Below are 23,860 nucleotides of genomic sequence, written 5' to 3'. Positions count from 1 at the left end.
CCCCTTGTAGGTGATAACAGATCTCATAGGATTTGTCCGAAATCAGTCCCTAAGTAAGAAAGAAAAGTTACTATTTTTTGTAACAGAGATAGTTGTTGGGGAATTAAAATGTAAAATCCCGTATTTCCTCTGGCCCATTTTGCTTTATTTTGCTACTGTATCCTTTCCATTCACACCCCGTTCCAAATCAGCAGCAGCTGAAATCTCATCTGCTACCATCTCATCCAGACAGTATGCTAGTGGCTGTGCAGTGCGTCTAAACAGGTTTAAAACAAATAGCTACTCTTCGTGTTCTTGAAAAGCTTTCATCATAAATGAGAGGAACTAAGACCTGAGAGGACATTTGTTGCCCTAAGCCCTGGTTTGGTTTTGCTCTGCTCCACTCCACCCAGGAGGTGTTTGCCTTTCATCCTGACAGTAATTGTCTCAGGGCATAAGACAGGAAAGCAACTTGAGTTGGATGGAGCCAGATCTACAGAGGTAGATAGTATATGAAAGCAATGCAGACAGATAGCAATGGGAGCCACAGCTCCTCTGTACCTATGAAAATTACATATCAAAGTTTCATTTGCAACTCTTTCTACCTGCATTTCATGTGTGCACCTTTAATTAGTTTTGAATGTAAATCACATGATTAGAAATGTGAGGGCAAAGGATGCAAGAGGAAGGGAAGTCTTGTGGCTAAATCTTAGGAGAGCTACCAGGTTCAGTTCTTGTTTGACCAAAAACAAGTCACCTCATCAGCCCAGCTGTGAAACAAGGAGTGGAATGCAGGTCTGACAACATGTGATATGACTTGGACTGTTTCTGAGGCACTAAGAGGAGCTGTACAGGTGGACATGCGAATAGAGATATTTCAAAATACACTCATTGCTTGAAACACCTAAGTGTCATTTTCGTTTCTGCTGTTTTTATACTGGCTACCTGCACTGCGCAAGGGATCACCTTTCCTACAGAAAAAGAACACAACAGATGCTGAAACATTTCCTTATTTAACTTCTGTCAAACTAGCAGGTTTCCAGCACCACCCATGAACTAATTTCATCTCAAAGTGACTGCCATCTGGTACCCAAATATGAACTCATCAGCAGCTGTGTAAGGAAAACCACACTCCAAAAAGGAAGCTATTTTTCAAAGCCTAGACAAACCTATCTGTGGGCAAGAATCCAAAGCAGTTAGAAGCAACGATAGCGTTATCTGAGTGAGCATGAGTGCAACTGGAATGAAGGCCACACATGTATGCTGAGGCACACAAGAAACGCTGCGCTAGCAAGAAAGCACTCAGCCTATGTAAATCTGTAATTGTCTCAAACAGGGGCAAAGAAATTAGGTTGCAATGTTTAAGTCAAAAAGCACTAAGGTGAAAAGCCTTTTTCTTTTTGAAATATACATGGAAAGATGTGTCCTAGATGAATTATTTTGTTTACAAGAAAATTCGCCACTCTTCTTACTGAGAAAGCATATTTTGAATTTTTTTTTTCTCTAAACCTTGGATTCAACATCTGCCACTTGGTTAAAGAAGGTACAAATCCTGCTTCCTTGGCTTTGTGCCTAAATCCACAGTAAGCAAACAATAGCTGTTTCCCTCTAATATTTGCAGGCGTAGCTGTCTCAGTCGAGCAATCTCACGAGCCCTGGACAAAGCCAGACCTGCAGTGAATGACGATAACTCGCTAAAGGAAGGTGTAACCAGCAGAGGAACGACAGGTATGTACAGCTTGGTTGACAAAAGGAAGAGGAATCAGGGTTTGCTCATTAAAGGCAGCCTGATTCTCTCACCTACCGATGTGCCTCCTGTGAAGCAGCTGCTCGCCGATCCAGGCAGCTGGTCCTTGCTCTGCGGGCACACTCGCTTAGCGCTATCAGGTCATGCAGAACAGGGAGCCATGGATCCACAGGAGCCCCGCGACTGCACAGGGCCCTTAGGGGCTCGAGAAAACCTCTTCTTGTAGAGGCTAGTGCTTGTTTGTCCTTGTTAACAATCTCGCTTTCAGATGCTTGTTCAAGTAGTTCACTGAAGGATTTGGCAGGCTAACAGGCTACAGCAACTGTCAGCAACTTCAACCCAAACAGAGGCCTATGTGTATCTGCATTTAGCTATACTAGCACCAGGAAAAAACCATCTTATACTTTTACATTTTAATTGCCAGTGAGAATAACTGGACATCCAAAGACATCCGTAAGGCTGAGATTGAGAGTAATGTGTCTATAGCACACACAGTTTGAAGCAGCTTACTAGAGGCAGGGTAGGAGGAAGAAAGTTTAAAAGCAGACAGGAAACTATTCTGATTACAGTAAAACATGCGAAAATGCCACAACATTCACAGAAGAGAAAAAAGCATAAGGAACTATTTTTGTGCATTTTTTCTTTTTTGTTGTTGTTATTGATTTCTTTCAATTCAAAGATTACTGAAATCAAAACATGTAGGAAAGAGGAAAGAATTATGCAAACATACATGACCCTCACACTATTGGAATTCCCGAACACTGAGCTGGGTACCGAAACACCTTGCAAAATCAGCCATGTGGGCAGAAAATTGCCCAAGAGACACCAACCTATCCTTCCAGGTCTCAGCAGAAGTAGCTACAGGTTACAAGGATACAAAATCTCTACTGTCCAAGTAATATGACCAGTGGAAGACTAAGAAAAAAATAGAGGCTAAAATTACTAATAAGATGGGGAAACCCAAACCCAGGTATGCTTAGTAGAACTAAGGTACTTTCAGGGCCAGGGGAGCAGATTAAGAGCCAGAAGGTGAATAATGTAGAAAGCAGACCTGGCTGTGCGTGACCACCAGTAAAATCTCTCTGGAGCACTACATCCTAGACAGCAAAACACCACCAGGCACAATGGTCCCATTCATCAGCTTTTGTTTGTAAAGCAACCTAGCAGACACAGGAGGTCTTGATGTTGCTTGGGTATCAGATTCCCATTTGGAAGGTAGTAACAAGTTGTTACTACTCAGAGCCATAGCCCAAATAGAAAAATATTACTTCTATTCTCTTAGCAATAGGTATAGTTATTCACTATAAGTTATTATCAACATAGCTCTGATAATTTCTTTTAATTGTAAAGCTATGCCGCAGTTCTAAATATAGAATCGTGTCATATCCAAGCAGTATAAATCTCCATCTATTCTCTGAAGTAAATCTGTAATTAAGAATCCTTTCAGCAAAAATGGGACACATTTTACAGTGCGCAGAGAGGCATCCCCCAGAAACAAGGGGAGCTCCCTCACTAGCACAGGACAAGGGTTGATTAGACACATCCACAGTGCAGCACTCACCTCTGTATCTCCACAGATGCACAACAGCTCAGCTATAGCAATGCTGGGCAGTGACTAAACCATAGCCAAAGTTTCCTACAGGAAATTGTTGATGGTTGCCTTTCTGGAAAACTGGACTCTAACCTAAAAGCCTAGAGAAGAACACATCTTTGTGGAAGTCTGCCCTCCACCACTTCTGCACTTTTGGCTAATACAGCACATGTACTGACTTTCCTACATGACTACCAACATGAGTCTGGGTTTGAAACAGGATAACTCCAACTAAGACTCAAGTTTTCCCACATCTAATCTCCCAGGAATGGCACACTATGACACCTAACTGCATTATTCTTGGGAGATGTGTTCCAGTCTACTCACTAATCAGAGGAGCATGAAAAATACTATCTACTGGATAACATCAATTCTGTTAGGCTTTACAGTTAGAGAAAGAGGGAAGGAAGACAGCTCACATCTCAGTTATATCACAGCATTCTGTGAAATAACACATCTAGCACATGAAGTAGGTGAGTTACTCTAAAGAGAACTAGAGACTGCAGAGTTTCTGGAGGGAGAGTCTCCTAGCTTTCAAGTGAAAGTTATAATCCATTTTGACTCTCATCAAGGTATTGCTCAGCTACCACCAAGATTGAGCTTGTTTACTCCAAAGCAAAAACATTGGCATGACTTATAGAAACAGCTTTTCTTGCCAGAGCTCTAATAGCAAATGTCTGTGGAAAAGCCACTTGGACCAGCACTATTTACTTTGGTAATGAAGCAAGTTCCCTGGAATGAAGTACTGCAATATTCCCAAGTGATGTTGCAATATATTTACCTGCACCTCAGCTGCACAGAAATTGGTTTCAGACACAGGGTCCCAGGAGAAAGAAAGAAATTAAAATAAAAAAAATCAAGCTTTAATGTGGATTTATAGACCTCATCACTTTGATGCTTACTTTTGGAAAACTAACTTCAGACTCAAGGTTGCTTTTGGAGATGCTTAGAAAGGACACCAGCATAGAGTTGAATTAATAGTTACCTGGGGATGTATAGAAATCAAAGGTAGGCTGTGCAAGCCAAGATTTCCTTTATGGCTAGGGAGTCTGAGCCTGAAGCAACTCTGCTTTTCCTCATTTATGTAAGATGAAGTTTGAAGCTGCCATTCAAATTCACTATGACTACATAAAGATGAAAGACTTCCCTGTTCAAGATTCCCAGCTTTCCATTCCAGTGTAAAGGGCTAGTCATTTGTTCCAATTTCAGCTTGAGAATTGGTTTCCCAAACAGCAACTCACTTGGCCCCTCTAGTCCAGTAATATGAAGATGATTCTTTAGTTTAATTAAACTGACTTGCTTCTCAAACAGATCTTGCACTTGCAAATTGCTGTTTACAAACAGTTCATATGCCTGTGTGTACACTAGTGAGCTTTCATACTTGACACCATATTATAGTTCTTCCCAGCCCTTTTCTGGACTCAGAAGAGTATTCAAGTTCTGCTTAGGGAAGAAACATACCTCTAGTTTGAGATGTTCAAAAGTATTGTTGAGTACAAGAAAAGAAATCATGAAAAGGTTATATAAAAAGTTTAATTATAAAATAAATAAGTTTGTAATGGAAACATTAAATATTAAATACAGTAATAAATATTTACACATTTCCAGATATGACTTGACATTTAATGGTGTTGCTCTGCTAACAGCAGAATTCAGCTCTGTTTAAACAGAAGACACATTCTTCCAAGAAGAAACTGAAATCATAGTCAGTGCTCAAGAATGCACATACAGTTCAAGAAACTAAGGACACTTAGGCCAGATGGGTCTGAGGTAAGTTGAGTTCTTTGTACCAGAAGGTAGAGCACAGAGCACTGCTTGCAGAGAGTACATCAATTTAGTTCTTCAGAGAAATAGGTTCTCAGTCAAGTTCAGCTGAACTGGATTCAAAGCTTTCCTTAGCGCCACTCAAAGCGGCATAGTGTATCTGGGTAACACAAGTCGCTTTGTGTCCACACCTAATTCACAGATGCTTTAACTTGTTTGAGCATGGATTTTTTTCCTTCAGATACAAGGCTTCAGATTTTGCATTTACTGTCTCAGCCTCCTGAGGAGGCTAGTTTTAACTCAGATGAGGACACAGACAAATGTATACTTCCACTCACAAGATAAGTCCTACTGTTTTCAGAGAGATTACCTTCCACATGTACAGTAACAAAACCCAGGTGTGGCTGGCAAAGATCTGCCACCAACACCCTTCAAGTCATAACTAGAGATGAAGTTCTTTGAAGCTGATACCAGCAGGGAGCTGAACAAAAGCAGAATTAGGTTTTCCCACCAAGGTCTAGTGGGAGAAGACATCCAGATCTCACTAACTTCAGGGAGAGGGAAGAGAAGGTTCTCCCCACCACCTTGCACATTCCCTGAAAGCCACATTAAGTCTCCTGTGCAGTTAAAGGTGCCAAAGGAGACTTGCAACCAGAACAAAGTCCATCCATGTAACAGCAGAAACTCAAGTTCCAGCACTGATCAGAGAGGGCTCAGTAGCAGTAGTCTCTAACAGGTCTTGATAGCAAGTCCTCTACCCCATAGTGGCAGCTCCTTGCATATTTTTGCGCCAAGATGTAGCAGTAACTGTCTTCCCCAGCAAGTTATTGAGCAGCAAGTGGCATGTTGGACATCTACTTGCAGCAGCCTCTGTCTGGATGAATCAGGGCTTAGTGGCAACAGCTCCAGCCCACAGTGTCCAGGTGAGTGTGTCAGGTAGCCAGAGGTACCCTGCAGCTTGGCAGTGGCCACATCAGAATTGTTCTGTAAGGGGCAGACCAGGCATGTTAGTCATGACTGAAGACATGAGCAGTCAGCACCAGAACTAGGTCAAGCTGCATCCAAAGCACACAGGTACAGATGTGCACACACAGGGAAACTTCACTGCAAGCAAAATTCTTTAGCTTCAGACAAGTTGAAAAGGACACAGCAAGCATTACTGCATAAAGCCAAGCTTTGTAGCTGATATGAGGGAAAGCAAAGGAACTGCAAGCCAATATTTTTCCTCAGAACCCTTTCTAGCTCTTCTTTCAGTCTGTAGTAGATTCCTGATCACTGTAAGTCCTTCATTTCCTGTGTTAAGGATTTAGCTAGGAGGAAATATGCCAACTTGCTCCCACACTAACAGGCATATTTATCCCAACAGGAATCTGCAGATCAAGGAGCTTTTGCACTAAGCTGTGTGCCAAGTATGGAACTTGGGTGAGGGGCTATTTACAGCACTCCCTGAGTTGGCATTTGTCACTGCCTACAGCCTCTGAGCTTTGCAGGGTTTCTGCAAGAAGAAAAAAAAGGCCAAGGAGCTCAGTACTTCTGATGTCCAGCCATCTACCTGGCTGCTGCACCATCTCCTCTGATGCCAAGTCCACTGTGGTTTCTTGAGCTCTAACTCTGCCCAGATTAGTTTTTTCAAAAGGAATTCTACTGATCTCAGTACTTTTGCTTCTTACCTTCTCTTCAAGTAAGAAGAGCCAGAAAGTCATCAACACTATTAAACCTGAAAAGTCACAGAACCCTAACCTCAGGTGCTTTTGCAAACCCAGAAAGCTACCAAGTTTTTATATGTAATCTTGATGTTTCAAAGCACTAATGTCAGGCAGAAGGGAATAGTTTTGCAAAGCAGGCATGTATTTCTCATGCAAAACATCCATCTGGGAAGATGGAAAGAAGCAGCAGGTCAGCCTTCGTACCTGCTCTCTCCTCATTTACACACCAACATGACTACTTCTGTTTTCTTGTCGAAGTTTTTTCCTTTCTTCTTTTTCTTCATACTGAGGACACTTTTTCCTGACCCTGTGGAATTAAGGCACATTAGAAATTATTCTCAACTTAGACATACATTCTCTTGTTACCAGCCCACACATTCTCTACACAGTTAAAACACATGTTCATTGAATCCTCAAACAGCTCTTCAGCACAAGGAAGTTGCAAGCAAGACAGCTTCTCAAGCATTTGGCAGCAAGCAGTATTTGACAGTAACATCAAGGAATCCCTGGGCTGGGCACAGGTAGTTTAACCACATGGAGCTGGGGTTTCCTGGTTCGAACATGAAGTAGCAAGAGACTACATTGCTAAAGCCAAGCCAAGGACCAGGAGACTTTCTAGGGCACAGAGCAGTGCTGCTGAGCCAGATTTATTAGCTATAATAAACAGCTTCCAAGACCAGACAGGCTTCTTCCTTCCTCCCTCAAGCAGGTCCCTGCTTGTAATAGGAACCTTCAAGAGCATGTGTCCCTTCAAAAGCTGCTTTCTGATCTTCTCCCAGCTTCTTAACTTTTGTCAAGTAAGTGTTCCAGAAGGACCACCTAGCTTCCTTAGATGAACACAGATGAATGAGCATCATGATTTAAGCTTATGAGAATTCAGACCTTGAGTCCAATTTCATCTTGTTGGATAACTGTAGACCCTAGCAATAATGCTTTATTTTTCTCAGGGCACTACAGAACTGATTGTTTCTCATAGCAGTGAGCAATGGAAAGCATTGAAAAGCATTTTTTCACACAGTCAATGTTCTTCCCATTACCCTTCAAGTTCAGGTCTAATTATGAAGCAACAGTGAAGTGACAAACACACACCTTGTTTCCTCAGCAAAGGTACAGCATGTACCCAAGTCAGTTCATTTACTTTGCTAAGATCTAAAATTAGACTGGACTTTTGAGTTTCATCTCCATCATCCTAAGCTCTAACATGGTAGAGTTGCAGGGTGAGAACCAGAGGTTCATTCCTATATTCAGATAGCACTGAAGTTACATTTCAGGAGCAGGCTCCAGTAGTGTCCACCCAAGCGCTGGTGAGCACACTGACAAGGAACAGAGGCACAGGCAGGCAAGTCTGTAAATTGCTTGTTAGCAGGTTAACAGGGAAGAATTTTATGCAAGGCTTGACAAAACTGCTCTTCTAGATGATTTGGAGCAGGAGCCCAAATGCTGGCTACCTGCCATGCTGCACTATCAGAAGTTTTATTCTCAAATTCTTGCTTCCTCCATCTTATTATCAAGCATAACTTATTTTGTACTGCCATCACTTTCTCCCTACTTGGTCTCCCCCCATAGAACTATCTAAGCTCAGCAAGCATAAGCAGAAAGCTGGAGCTTGGTTTCATGCCCCTCAGCTGCATACCCAGGTGCTAAAGAACAGCAGTGCAAGAGCCCACTCCTCATAGGCTGCTTCTCTGTAAGCATTAGGGAAAGCACTCTGCCTCAGCAGTTACATTCCTCTTGCACTTCCTGCTGAGGCCCTGGAGCACTGCAGTTATCTTTACTGCAGCAAGAGCAGAAAGGCTTGGGTTTTTACAGGATATGGGCCACAGGCTGCCCACACTCAGTCATGAAAAAGGGTAAGTGAATATTCATTTCTGAACACCTTATGTCTCACTTCTACCCTCAAGACTTATCCAAGCTAGAAAAGGAACTGTACCCTTCCAGACATCTCCTGCATAGGTAACTCAGGTAAGCCACGTGCATTTTAGCATTACTGGACACAAGCCCTCCTCAAGCTATGCAAACACCAAAAAGCAATACTTACTGAACTATCACAATGATGAGTACAGTAATGAAGCTGATGCCTGAGAGCAGAACAGCTACCACCACCAACACAGTCTTTGAGTAGTCTGCCACATCATTCTTCCTTTGAGTCTTCATGAACTGTTCACCACAGCGCTCACCAAAGTAGTCCTGATGACACCTGAAAGCAAGCATCAACACAAGTTCTTATCAGCTCTGGTGCTCCCTGGAGCCAAGGACACCCACACACACAAGCTTGACTTAGACATCTTGAGTTTCACATGAATCTCTAGATGCTAGCTCTACAGCCTGTTCATGAAATGCAGTCACTGCTCCAGCACAAGGTTTGTCAGCATTTCAACAAGTCAAGATTAGTTTGGGTGTGATGTTCCAGGAAGACACACCTTTTCATTCTTTTGGTTTGAGTTTATGACCAACTGATGAGTTCAGCGGCTTGTTATGCATCTCAGATTCCATCATCACTTAATTTACATGGCAGAAAGATTCTCAGTCAAAATACTGCAGGTGACGGATCTATGCCAAGTTGACATTGATTTTTCCTCCAAGCCCTCATAGGATACCAGCTCATGCAAACCACATGTAACTCGCAAGGTACTTTCAACTTACTTGCAGGTCACCATTTGGAGATGTTCTAGGTATATGCATTCACCATGGATGCAAAAGTTTTTGTATTCCATTTCACATGGAGTCCCTTTCTTTTTGTTTTTCCCTTTGTTTTTCTTCCTTCTTGATTTGCCAGCATTCTTCTCACCCCCCCTCTTTGTTGGCTTGGGCTTAACCACAGGTTCAACTGAAAAAAGGACAGGACAATTCAGTCTAACCAAGTTGAACAGCTAGTTTCTGCTAATATGGAATAATTGGATTTAGGGGTTGCTATAAGAAAAAAAAATAGGAAACACAGGATGCAAATGAGTGCACTGGTAGGCATTTTGCATCCTGCATAAGAACAATAAGTTTATAGGCTCACTATTAAGCTAAATTCTGTCACCATCAAGTCCTGAGCAATTCAGATAGCAGCACACAAAGATAGGCTGAGAGGGCCATGAGAAAAAGACCAGACATCAAGGACTGCAGCATTCCACATGGATCAAATGGCTGAGTGAAGTTGCACAGACTCAAGCAAAGACCCAGAAAGCACATTATGAATTCACCGTGAGCAAAGCCATCCAGCAGTTTTATATGGACGCAAATAAAAGGCAAAGCCTCCAATGTTCTCAACTATTTGCATCACTGATGAAAGGCATTTTAAGTTGGTAGATGGTCCTGGGCACTTGTAGAGGCAAGACAGCCTGCAATCTGAGTTAGCATACTTGTTCCTCCCAAATAACCTGCAGTGCTGTCTTCAAGAGACAAGAAGATCATTGGTTTCTAGTTCTCCTAGAGAGAGATACCAAGTGTAGAAAGGACCTAAGCTGCATATTCCACAAGAGAGACTGCTCTGCCATTTGCTGTTGCCCCTCATTATCTCAATTAGAGCAAGCCTCTAGAAGAGCGTAGTTTCAAAGACTGGTGACTTAGTGGCTGTGAATTTAAAGGAAAGGCATTTTTCCTTTTGCTTCAAGGACAAGCTAAAGCCAGCCTATAACTATGGGTCTTCAGCACCATGGCCACCTAACGGCACTCAAAGCTAAACATGATTACAGAGCAAGCTGGTTCTCTGCAAAAACCCTCCGTTTACTGCTAGCCACAAAGAAAGTACTCAGTGCAAGGTCTTTTTCTTGAGGAATAGGACAGGAGTAACAGCTAACCAATGGAATTTCAGCAAGTCTCAGTTACAGTAGTGCTGTTAGCACTATTCTTCCAAACTGGTTCTTTTTCTATTACACTATGCAGACAAAAATCAAAGCAACTCCTGGATTATTGTTTTCCCCAAAGCACTATGCATATAGGCGATCACCACAATAGAATGCAACTGATCTGACTACCTCGTAACCCTGTATTTCTAGTGGCAAGAGATCCTGTACAATAAACAAGGTGTAGCTGGCTGTCGTCTAGACAGCCGATCATTTTAAGTTCTAGAGCAACAAGCCTAGCTTGAAGTTACTTAAAAGCAAAAATGCCTTCAGCAACTAGAGGTCTGATTAGAATGGTATAAGTTATATTAATATGCAAATGAGGAACACTGTTCCTGCAGCCAAATTTCCTATCCTACACACAGGAACTTGCTGCTGACTATCAAGACCCTTGCTTTATCCATTTAGACTTGACATTTAGTTGACATTCATCCCTCTTTAACAGTCAGCCTATAAGTTTGATCTCAGTACCCCTGTCTGCAAGCTGCAAGGAAAACCCATCCTCAGCTGAATCATAACAGCTTGAGGGCTTCACAGATAAACCTCAGGCCAAGTAGAAGAGCTGGTCTACAAACCAACCACCTTGGGCAACAATCCTGCTTTCTAAGCAGTTATACAACACTTAAGTTACCAAGCCAGTAGTTTTACTGACCAAGCTGCTCCAGAACCAACATTCCTGTCTTCCCTGACCTCTTTGAAAACTTCAGCACAAGCGCCCCAGACTGCCCATCTGAAGCATGCTCCCTCTAACATCCAAGAGCTCTTTCACCTCAATTGAAGTTTGGAGTATTTCTAAGGAAAAAAACAGCAGTCACACCCCATCCTGGATGACCATAGTGTCAGGCTGTGTATGTCTGCTCATGTGCAAAACACTTATAAGCACTACTTCAGCCTTGTCCCATACAGTTTCTCATATAAGTGTGCTTGGGCCAGAGGTGACAAAGTCCATGCATCCAATATTACCTGGGCCATTCACACCTCCTGACATTTTACAAGTAGCCAGTTCAAAAGAAGTTCTCATAAGAGCTATGACAGTGTAATTTTGCCTAAGCAATGACACGATAAACACTTCTGTAAACACTTGGGGGGGGGGGGGTGTCTGCCTGCCCTTAAAAAGCTTTAGTTAACTTCACCCTCCACTAGCCAGAATCAAGAAAACACCCAGAAAAGCCCTGATGCAAGAGAAGCAACTTGCTCAAAAGCCCACCTTTAATGCCAAGCAGTACCCATAAATCCTGCCAGCACCTTCATACTAGGCAGGTGGCAGTACCCACCACATCTCTCCTGCCAGCTGAGCTGCAGGGTTCAGCTAAGCTGCAGGGCTCAGCTAAGCTGCAGCTTCCAAACACCCAAGCTTCACTTGCATTGAGTTTTGATCCCCATCAGCACAGATTTAACGCAACAACTTCAAAACGAGGATCTTATGCTCTGCTGTACGCAACAGGCCAGGAGGAGCAGCCTGACAGCAGACCTAGAGCAGGAGGAAGCCGGTGGCTCCAAGGCAGAGGACGGCATGCACACCTGGGACCCTGCCACGCAGGGTGGCTCACCTCGGATCAAGTCGTCCACGATGTACTGGTGCACGGGCGCCGCCTCTTCGTACTCCTCCTCGTCCTCCTCGTAGTCGGCGCCCGGGACGGCCTCGCCGTGGCGGGCGGGCGGCTCCCGCGGCGCGGGCGCCCCGCGCCGCTGCGGCTCCGTGGCGTTGGAGGCGGCGGCGAGGCGGCACGCTGCGAGGGCGGAAAATGGCGCCGTGGGCAGGGGGCACGCGCCGCCTCAGCCAGCGGTCGCCGCGCGAGCCCCCTGCGCCCCCCCCGACACACACACACAAACGAGCGGCGCGCGCCCCGCCAACGGCCGCCAACCGCCGCGCGCCCCTCACGCACCTGCGAGAGCGGCCAGCGCGGCGAGCAGCGCCACAGCGCGCATTGGCAGGAGCGGGCAGCGGGGAACGGCGAGTCGCGAAAGCCGGCGACGGTGCGCGGCGCTCCATAAGGAGCCGCTCGCCGCCGCCGCCCGCTTTATAGGCGGCCGCCGCTGCCGGCCCCGGACGTAGCGCGGCGTCAGCGGGGCGGGCCGGCAAGTACGGGCGGGGCGGGGCGGGGCGGGGCGAGCGCACCTGCCGCCCCTCCGACCCCCAACGGCTCTAACGGTCGCAGGTGGCGTTGGGGGAAAGGGGGCTGCTGCTCCGGGCAGGCGGGGGTTCCTGGAGAGGTGGGGGAAAACGGGGCCACTTTTAGGGCATCTCTCAAACTTGGGTGGGTTCAAGCCCTGAGTGCCCTGGTGCTGCTGCTGGGGCGTCGCTGCGCCTGCCACCTGTGCCTTCCTTCCCCGGGCTGGTGCCGGGGCTTAGCCATGGAGGTGAAACATTGCGCGGAGTTGCTATGGGCCGAGCCATCCACAGAGACGCAGGGCATATATTGTGTGGGCGCACCTGTCTGGTCAGTGCGCCCTTTGCTCTGCCTTCTCTTCCCTTCGGCTCGCAGAGGAAGCGGCTGAGATAATAGCACCAATATTTCTTGCTAGTTTCTTCAGTGATCAGCCTGAGCCTCAGTCCATGTGCGTTTGCTCGAGCAGCGCATGAGTAATGACTGAGTAAGTAGGGGAGAGGAGGGTGGGCATGCATCCAAGCAGAGGCAAATGTGCTCCTTGGGGGCACTTTGGCTCGTGATTGCCACGGTAGCCCTTAGCAGAGGATGCCAGGCTCCAGCCAAGTTTGCTCAGCTGTTGTGTAAGAAAGCTCAAAGCAGACAGGTTTTAAGGGAGAAAAAATAGGGCAAGAGGTTGGAACATGCTCGTGTCGAGGGCGAAGCAAGAAGCCCCTCCAAGCAAGAAGCAGGCAGCTTGGGAGGACATCCAGTTGGGCCCAAGGAGGGAGGCTGGGGTCTATCCACCCGTGTAAGCCCTGGCAAGGTTTGGCCCCAAGGATTTGCAGCAGGAGAGCCCTGTGCATATGGCTTCAAGTTCCATGCCCAAGGGGCCAGGGGGGTGATTCCTCCCAGGGATTCATCTGCAAGGCAAAAGTGTGCCAGACTGAGGAAGCAGAAGAGGGTGAGATGGCCGTGTAACAGGATGCTGGGCCCAAGACTTTCTCTTTTCATTGACAGGAGCTGGAATGCTATTTATAACTCAGGAGGCTGTCTGAGCCTTTGTTCGAGGTGGCAGTGATCCAGGCTGCTCCGCCAGTGAACCTTCTCCCCTCTTTTACACACGCTGAAGGAGGATGTGCCAGGGCCACATTCGACTTTCAGGGTCATGCCAGGCTCCCTGCTGAGTGCCATGGAATTGATGAATCTTAGGAAGCAAAGTCCAAGTACTCTGTGAATGAAGTTCGCAAATGAGGCACTTGGACATTAACCTATGACAGAATGCCTTGGCAAACTGAAGTCAGCCCCTTTATCATATGCACAATGATACAGATATTACTTAAGTGAGAACTGACCAACCGACTTTTTTTTTTTTCTTTTTTTCTTTTCCCCTCATTTTCCGTGTCTTTAGGCATTGCATCTACAGCAGAGAAAAGACAAATCCTGCTCATGTGCTGCAGCCCTGAGACAGAGTAAGGTCGGAGCTGCATGAAAAGACAACAGCCAGGGAGCTCTAGGGCTATGGCTCAGTCATCATTTGGGGGCAACCTGGAACCTTGATCTAGAACCTTCCTTTCCACCTCAGATTTGAGTTTCCTTCCCATGGTCTCTGTTCAGGCCTGAACAGAAACTGACTGTGTATGAACGGACCTTTTCCAAAGCTACAGGAGGCAGTAAGACAAAACTAAGTTTGTTTTGTGAAAATGTCCAAAGACATGTTCATAAGATAGAAGTTTTCCTCCCTGCTCATCTGACAATTTCAAGCTAAGTGATGGAACTACAGTTTCTCCACCAAATTTTCTTCTCCTTTTTTGCTACTATTAAAATGAAGCATTTACCCTGGCATTTCCAAGTAATTTTTTTTTTCTAATTGAGCCTGAAGACCATATGTAGCTTTGAAAATTTCAGCCCAAGAAGCCGTTCTTGGCAAACTCCTTAGCAACTGAAAATAGAGGCTTTCAATAGGGGAAAAGTTGAATGACCTGAGTGTAATTGGCTGTGTTACCTGTACTGTTTGGAAACCAAACATGGCATATCCAACGGCTGACTCACTACACATTCCCTTTCTCCTCACATCTCTAACCAGTGGCTCTATTTCACTGACTGACAGAAGCAGGGGATTTGGCTCAGCATGTTTCAGATTTGTCAAAGCATTTAACTGACTTCCTCCTGCCCCTCCCGCTTCTTTAAAGAAAAATGAGCAGTTTGGCATAAGTCAATGCAGCTTCGAAACCTTTTCTTAAAGCATTTCCCTGGAAGTGGCTCAGAACTGCTGGTGGCCATGACAAAAGAAAAACAGCCCTTTTTTTTTAGCATCCGTGACCTATTTCTGCCAGCTGGGGCTGGTATCTGTGGGATGGTGAAGTATGACACTCCTCAGTGTACAAAGGACATAACAAAGGGTGAAGGCTGCAACGTGAAAACGGGAAGACTCCAGTTGGACGTGAGGGAAGCACTGCCCTGAAATGGGTCTGTGGAGAGAGAGCCCCAACCATCACTGGAGATCCTAAGCTTCAGCTGGACAGAGCCCTCCCAGCCTCACTCTGGTGCTGGGATTCACTGTGTCTGGGGCCGGGTGGGAGCCTGGAGACCTCCAGTGGTCCCTTCCCACCACGTTCCTGGAGCAGGCCAGGCCAACGTACTCCCTTGGCACAGTAACACATCTCCTGTGCTTTTCCTAGAGGGAAACTGAGATGGCAGACTTGCCTGTGTATCAGAGCTGTTTCTAAAGCACAACCCAGCTAAACGTTGCTTGGCTTCTCCTCAGAGATAACATCCTCCAAGAGCCATATATTCCAAGGCCCAGGTCTCCTGCAGAAGTATTACCAGTAAAACTTCTACTGACTGTGAAGGGAGCCGAAGTAGGCCAACACTCTTGGAAACCTCCCCGCTACGAGATGTTCTGGACCAAGCTGATCTGCTCACGCATCACTTAGATGAGAGATTTTCTGAGCAGGGAGGCGTGAGCTCTGCCGCGCGGCCCCGAGGGGCAGGGTGCTGGGCTGCAGGACGCCAGCTCCCCACAGATGCAGAGAGAAGAGTGCCACCTGCTGAGCCACTGCCACCCGCAGCCACCCAGCTTCACGGCAGGCCACCCGGCTGGGCTGGCAGCCCCTTCCCAGCTGTGGCTGCGAACCACGGGCCGCCTTGCCCCCCTGCATCAGCCCTGAACAAGTTCAGCCTAACCTGGGCTCACGGAGCGGCTCACAACACTGTGCATGCACGGGGTTGGTGACAACTTTTTCTCTTCGTCTTCTGCCGCTTTCTTGGTTTAAAGTGCCACATGCACTTAGCGGCCACATCGGAGCAAAGGTTTCTCTCTGCAGCTCTGTCTCCTTCTCCCAGGCTCTGGAAATCATCCCGAAGATGAATTCAGTAGCATGTCTCTTAATGGAGGGCAGCACATCATCTGTCTGCCTGTAGCCCTGGGGGTGTGAGACCACGTTGGCAGGGAGGATCCAGCGCTGTGATTCAGATGGGGTTTCCCAGCTCTGTGGTGAACCTCACCAAGTTTTGCTGAATCCACATCCATGTGCTCTCCTTTCTCTATGACTTCAGGTAGTACCAGCTTTGGGTGGCAGCCGCTCTTGCTTTTTTTTGGTCTTACCAAAAAAAGAGCTGCCCTGCTCTCTCCTGCTGCTGAGTGTCCAGCAAAAGGCTCATCCCATCCCAGCCACGCTGGGATGTGATTCACAGAGGCAAAGTGACCCCAGCCCTGACAGCTGCATGGCACTGACAGAGCACACGTGGGCATCGTGCCCTCCAGAGCAGTCCGCCTGCCAACTGCAAGCTCTTTATTCACTCTTTACTTTTCTCTTTACTTTTGATAAAACCTCAGAGAAATGCGTGAGGGAAAGGAAGTGGCTGAAATACCTGCCCATTAATTTTCTTCACTGACATCAAATGTTTGTTTTTTAAGGACGGGTGGAGCTGACTTGGGTGTTTGAACATGAGTTATCCTTTCTCATCCATCTACTTGAGAACAGGTGGAAAAGGATAATGACTCAAACTGATCTGGTGTCTGTCTGGGCAGCTCACCAGACTTTCACTTATGATCTGCAGATGCCAGTATCTTCTATCAGCAGCTACCTCCTAGACAGGGAGAAAGCTTTGAAGTCAGGCGTGTGTGACTCCAATTCCTGCTGATGTAAATCTAGATTACTATAATAAAGAGGATGCAGATGCCTGGCTTCATGGAGGGAAGGATGGAAGAGGAAAGGTCTAAATACTTCTTAAAATCAATACTGATATTGCTAGTACCTGAGGTATGCAGGGGTTGAAGTGACCATACATCTCTGCTCTGAGAGCTTTCAACAGACTCAGTTTTCCTAAATGGCAACAGTCTCACTCCGCTCCACTCCTTTCCCATAGGCTGAAGCATGAATTGCATGAGCGAAACCCGTCCAGAAAGGGAATAATTTACATACCTATACTGCATCACTGCATCAACTGTTCATCCAAGTGGCATATATTTTCACTCCACATCTGACTGCAAAATCTTTTGGAGCATATCTACAAAGAATAGCAAAAAGGTCAGAAAATATAAGCATTCATGACTGCAAGACCTGCACTCCTCATACCGGTATAAATGAAAAAGAGATCCCCAGAAAATCTAAGGGTTGTGTTTTCCTTCAGCACAAACTCCCATGACCTGGGAGGCATCCAGGATGAGGATTTGGCCCCACCAGTGTAAGCTACATCCCCGTTTGATTTGATGAAGCAGGCAGCAGCACTAAGGTTCTTCATGCAGTCCGATCACAGTCGGGGGGGTTTACATTTGCTTTCCCTGGGCTTTCACCACGGTTGGACAGTGGGGAACACTGCTCAATATTTGCAGAATATCCTGGGCTGAGCCCTCACTTCTGATATTGCCTATTTTTTCACACTAGATGCAGGTGAGCAGGAGAGGCCCAGCCCAGTTCTCCTTGCTCTAACATTTGGAGGAAAGATCTGTTTTGCCTCGCTGTAAATAGTGGCATCCCAAGTCTTCCCAGCTTTGCTTTTAAACTGTTTCTCAGGACTTTGGAGATGTTCTTTATACACGGAGAGTTGCTAATAGAGATTCACTAGTTCCTTCCAGGCTGCAGTACAAGGAGGCCCAAAAGACAATCCCTGAGGCCCAAAAGACCATCCCTGTCTCAAAGCCCAGAGCACTTTCAGTTTCATCTCTCCCCGGGAAGTCCGGGAGATGCAGCAAACCTGTGGGCTGCTTCCTCACAGCTCTGCAGCAGATGCAGCTCTCATCTGAGCATCCTGCAGGGCTCACCCACGTGCTTTTGTGCAGTGGCTCAATTTGCAAATGCTCAGGGAGCAGAAGCTACGAGGTCCTGCAGCAGTGAGCTGCTTGGAGCAATACGGCATTTATACTAGAACGGGGAGCTGGCCCTCGTCTAACAAGCTCTCTCTCTAACACCACTTCCTGCCATCCCAGGGAGCCCTGGGAATGCTACTTCACATATTCAAAATGCTGCTTCATTAGTGGACAAAATCTCCATCTCCTACCTCTTCTCTGTCAAGTTTATAGGACTGCAGCTTGGTAGGGCCCATACAGGGCAGAATATCCAGCTCCTCCTCTCCCGAAGTTGTATGCAGCTACTGTATCAGTTTCCAAGTGCTCCAGGAACTCTCAGTTTAAAAAGAAGACAGTGGAGCTGTTTGGCTGCTCTTTGTTAAGTTTTGGTGGTCCACCAGCATAGGCACCAAGTGCATTCAACTTGAAAGGTGTGAATAGTTATGTGCTCAGTGTGGTTACTGGAATAAATGTCTACCCTTGGCGGGGAAAATGGTGTTTTTTCTTTAGCCTCCTGCAGACTGAGCTGAAGAAGAACTAGGGCAGAAATCTTTATATTAAGAAAAGCCTCTACCTGTCTCCCTCACCCCCCAAAACAAACAAACAAACAAACCAAAAAAAAACCCACAAAAAAGACAAAAACCTCAATATATTTTTAGGATTTTTAACATCTATTTATCTGCCATGTTAGTTCAAAATCTTCTGTTTGGTTCCTTCCATAGAACTTCTGGACAATCACTTTTTTTCTCCGTGTAATAACATAACTTTCTGAGGCACAAGCACTTAGATGATCCTTAAATATCACAGGCTGACTTCAATCTTCTGTTTTAAGGGGTATTGTGCGCTATCATCATGGTAAATATAACTACTGTTTGTAGCAGCAGAGGAGCCATCTCTTATAGTCAGAAGGCAAAACAAAGTTCCTTGAGATGATCTTGTGCAGATGGGGTAGCAGCAATTTGCAGTTACGCATATGGCTGCCTGAGGAGGATATTCACCATAAAAATCCAGCAGATCTAAGGCCAATGAAAGTTGTGATGGGAAAGGTGAATAACTGAGTTTGTTCAATGGGGTGAATAATAGTCCCTTTCCTCATGTTGGTGGCTCGGGCATGAAGTCACTGTGGAGATGTGCATCATCCTATTTTGGAAGGACATCATATGTCAGTAAATTACATGGTAGTGTGCTTTTTGAGGGATTACAGTCTTATATGAGGACTGGGAACATGTGACAGAAGTAGCATGATGCTTTTCCCCCATTTCGTGTTATTTCATATAGTGACTGGAGTAACAGAGAAATAAGAATTGTTTGGCGATTTTATTCTGACAGCTAAAGTGCAACTAAAGTTCTAGCTTTTTACTTTATAATGTTCCTTGCACAGTGTTTTCTTCAGCCTGGTTTCAAAATTGAGTGGCTGGGGAAGCAAATAAACACACGCAGAGGGACAGAGCACAGAGGTCTTCCTGCGTGAAAGGATTTCATCTCAGCAGAAAAGTGTTATGAACTCGCTGGACCAGCTCCCTATGGGAAACTGGGCAAATCCCTTCAAACAAGGGGCCTTTCCTGTGTAAACTGTGTGGCAGTTTCTCAGATTGCATGGCTTGATGTTGCCCTTTGTTACCTTTCTTTTCTCACAGCAAGATCACCTGGATGTCACCTTGCAGCATTTCTCTTGCTCGGCAGCGCAAGTTTCGTCCAGCACACGATGAGAAACACCTGGAAGGTAGGCACCGTAGATAGCTTGAGTGCATTTTGTTGTAGCATCTTTACTAAGACACACATCAGCACAGGGCACGATAGACGTGCTGTTGTTTTGTTGTTCCATGCCCATTTCCCCCCTCCACTGTGTATAATTGGTTTGTTAGTGACTTGAATGACTTGAAGTAAATAGCTAACGGCCACGCTCTCTTTTGGGAAAGCTTCAGGAGGAGCTATAACTTCAAACAAAAGCTTGAGTCCTATCAACTAACATGAGGATCAACCACAAATTTAGAAATAAACTCCTACTTTTGAGTCTACTGTAGTCACTGATGGTCAAATACCCTCACTGTCTTCCTCCTGACAGCACATGGATCCAGCGCTTCTAACTCTGGTCTCCTCCACCCATGTGGGGAGAAGTAAAGGGATGGCCAGATCCAGGCCCAGCAGGGGCAAGCCCAGCAGAATCAGTGCACAAAGAACTGCTCACTTCTCCTCTCCTCTGAGCTAAGTCTGTGCTTGTCTGGGGCTCATCACCTGTCCCCAGAAAAGCCTTTCACTGACAGGTTGGAGAGGCCAGTTACAGTAAAACCAAGTTGTGCTCAGGTGTGCTTTGCTGAGCTCCCTGGGGTTGGAGCAGAGTGAGACTCATCATCCTTCCCCTGCTGTGAATGGATTTCCTTCTGATTCACCTCACCGGCAGGAAGAGGAGGACACCTGGTGCTCTCTTACCACAGCTGAGTGTTTGCCTAGTGCCTTCCCATCTGTGCATCAGGAGGTGAATTTTCTTCACCTGTTTGAAGTCATTCCGTATGTGAAGAAACAATGAATCACAAAGAGAAGCCTAAAGCAATTAGAAATTCCTTTCCTCTCACGTTCGCCAAAGCGAGATTTTTCCCTAGAACAAAGCCCAGGCAAGCCTTCCTACGCACAGCAAGGATTACGTAGATCACTCTGGATTTTGTTTTTTCACAGGCCGTGAGTAAGCAAAGAAGCTCAGGAGAACACACTATTTCACACACATGTTTGTTTTGCTTCCTTGGAAATCCCATTGTTTGCTGCCGGTGCCTGCACTTGGCTATGAGTGTTGGGTCCTCGTGATGTGACGTTGGTCGCCTTTAATTAATTGTGCCAGGCTGCTAGCAAACAAGCATAAAATTTGGCACACCAAAAAGGTGCCGCTGGAATAAGTGACCCATAGCACCTTGGGGGCTCATTCCAGCGGCTGAGGGAGGTCCCAGCGAGCTTGTGCTTTGTGAGGCTGCCACCAGCCACAGGCAGCCCTCAGCCCAGCCCGTGCACGGCGGGGCCCCTCGTCCCTGCCGTGCCGCATCTGGCCCCACAGGCTGAACTTTGGCTGCGGCGCGTTCCCGGGACACGAGTGCGGAGACACCCACCCGTGTGAGTAAGGCCTCCTTCGCACAGCGACTGCACCCTGCTGCTGCAAGGGAGGTTTCCTGAGTGCTGGCTCATTTCCGCCTCTTGGTAGGTTTGCCTTCTCGTAGAAAGGATGCTGCTCCCAGAGTCTCTGGACAGAGACCTGTTTACACCAGCGTGCTGTTAAGCTGTCCTCTTGGTGTGCTGCATGGGGCTACATCCTGCCCCTCCCAAGCAAAACCAAATCTGCTTTGAGCTGGGGTCAGGTATTCCTCCCACATGGGCAGCACAGACATTTCATATCCCTCTTCATATCCCTCATATCCTTCTACAGCGTCACCAGAACATGAGCTTCTGCATCTTTCCCTCTCTCCCTATGGGCTTTACCCAGGAGGTGCCAGCAGGGCCAAGCTGTGGGGCAGAGGTCTCCTGCAAATGGCAACAGCATGAAGGGACTTTGCAAATGCACTGCTGAATGCTGCTGTTTGGATGCTCCCGCTCAAGGCTCTCCCTGAAGCGTTGAGTTCAGCTCTGTTCCCTCACCATGGTTAGAAGTAACACAGCTACAGCATGGGAAAGAAGCTGGTTTCAAACTAGTGCCAGATGACAAGAGCTGAGAGGAGGTCCTGGTCATGACAGGGACTCAGGGCAAAATCAGCTGTGTGGGAGGGAGAGAAGATCTCGGTCTCTGGTCATCTAATGATTCTGATCCAAATTACAGGATGGATTTATTTGCCCTAGAGATTCCTTTACTGCACAAGCTTTGGGTAACAGGATTTGTCCCCCTTCCTGACATCTCCTGAAATCTTTATTCCAACTTCCTACTTCACTGCTAGCAAACAATCCTCTTCAATTTTACCCTCAGGAAGGCTATTCCCAACCGTGTTCAAGGTGCCTGGGACTAACACCAGGAGCTGACTCTTCACAGGGAGCAGGACTGTTGTTCATCCCTGCTGTTACACAGAGAGTCACTTTTTACCCAGTGCGGACCCACATGGGCAGAGCTGCTGTTCCTGCACTGTTGGCTCCGCTGGGGTTGGGACTGCCCCTGGGTGTCCCTGACACGGGCCTGGGCCTGGTGTGTCTGTGCAGAGCCCAAAGGCCCCCAGTGTCTGCAGAGTGAGTGGCTCTGCCCACTGCAGCTGAGCACAAGGCCAGACGAGAGGCCGGGGCTGCTCTGCAGCACCTACCTCTATTTGCTGAGGGGTAGTGGAACTCCAGGGCTCTCCCTCAAAAGCCCAACCCGGCTTCTGCATGTTTATTTTTCTGACTGAGCGGGCCGGTGGCACATGACTGCCAGGCACTGCATTGCCCAGGTGCCATCCTTGTGGGCTGTGACACTGCCACATTGCTGTCCTTCATCCGGCAACCCCACGAGCTGGACCTCTGGGGCAGAGAATGGGGCATGAAGGCAGCTTCTCCGCACTCCCGAGCACCGGTGACGGAAACAGTGACTCCCTGCGGTACCGCAGGCAAAGATCTGCAAGGAAGGCAGGCGGGTGAGGGACTGCGTTGTGAGCAGCCAGAGGAGAGCGTGGGGAGAGCATTCCCTAGCATGGCTCTGCACCAGCGCTGCAAGAGCCACCAAGGCCACGCGGGCCATCTCCTGACCACCCATAGTGCTGATCAATGCTGCGGCAGCCGGAGACCTCCCCACCCCGGTGTCTGCAGGGGGCTCAGTGCATCACGTCTGAGGTCATCGCCAAATCCCTGCGAGGACATGGTGACTCTTGCATTCTCAGACCATGAGCTCGAGCAGCTCCTTCTGAAGTTGATGAATTTGCAGGAAGGGCGGCTGTGGGGTCAGTAAAATCCGTCACATCGTTTGGCATTGCTTCCAGCCTCTGCTAAAGGGAGGCCGAGGCTCAGGGCACCAGCGGCTGTGAGAGACAAGCCTCACCAAATGCTCTTGGTGGCTGCATCGCTCTTAGGCAGCTGCAGTTACCCGCTGCTTGGAACAGAAAAGAAGATTTGGCAAGTAAATATCATGAAATGAAGCTTTGCACTGCTGATTAATCACTCTGAGCATGCAAAAGAAACAGTGAGAATCTTTTGGAGATTCTGTGTGTTTCAGATCAGGACTGACCAAACCACGTGTCTGCCCTATGGAAAATTCTGCCTTTCCGCCCCTGAATTCTCTTCCAAAACAGGACATTAGCTGAATTTATTTTTTCCACATAGGTATGGGCAATGTTACAAAATTTGTCTTATGAACATGTTGAAACACTTATTTTCCACTTTTTTTGATGCACACAAAAATGTCGGTTTTTCTATGCTCAGTATGTTTTGTGCTCTTTTCGGAGTGGTTTCAACAGGTAACTTCTGCATGTTGCTTCCTCCTGACAGCTACCTCCATGGCAGGATGTCCTTGGGGGGATCCGCTCCCGCCATCTACTGCGCCGCGTGCCATCTCGGAGCCCAGTGTGTGCCACCGCTGGATGACACCCATGCTGTCCACTGCAAAGAAATCAGCATCTTGTAGCGGGGGGTGTAGTCTTCAGGATGACCACTAGGTGGGAATGAAACCAGTGCTAGAAATTTCATGGAGCTCTGAACCATTCAGGAATAGCAGATAATGAATGGGCTTTTTCTGTTTACTTTATTGCTTGATCTAAGCCCACTGAGAACAGAGAAGCTTGGTCGAGTTGTTAAATCAGAAATATTCTGATTAGCATTGACCTATCCAAAATGAAATATTCCAGTTAGTTACCTTAGTGGCAACTTAAACCAGATAACTAGATAAACGTGTTGAGATAAGAATAAAGAAAACAGAAGCAAATAACTTGCATTG

General features: G+C 46.8%; 1 protein-coding gene across 1 annotated transcript; it reads right to left on the bottom strand.

Annotated features, from left to right (window-relative positions):
- Positions 1-5,722: 5,722 nt before the first annotated feature.
- On the bottom strand, positions 5,723-22,791 carry AREG (amphiregulin). The gene is made up of 7 exons (XM_088521970.1): positions 22,727-22,791; positions 12,504-12,823; positions 12,168-12,392; positions 9,431-9,614; positions 8,826-8,984; positions 6,992-7,094; positions 5,723-6,065 (listed from the first exon to the last, which is right to left on the bottom strand). The coding sequence occupies exons 1-6, from the start codon at positions 22,789-22,791 to the stop codon at positions 7,007-7,009; spliced, it is 1,041 nt and encodes a 346-aa protein (XP_088378096.1). The 3' UTR covers positions 5,723-6,065; positions 6,992-7,006.
- Between the last annotated feature and the right edge of the window lie 1,069 nt (positions 22,792-23,860).

This window comes from Tinamus guttatus, unplaced genomic scaffold (assembly GCF_059628265.1).
Source record: "Tinamus guttatus ecotype Peru unplaced genomic scaffold, ASM5962826v1 Tinamus_guttatus_pri_ptg000140l, whole genome shotgun sequence".
In the NCBI taxonomy this organism is placed as follows: domain Eukaryota; kingdom Metazoa; phylum Chordata; class Aves; order Tinamiformes; family Tinamidae; genus Tinamus; species Tinamus guttatus.
This window is presented reverse-complemented; position numbering and strand designations above follow the sequence as displayed.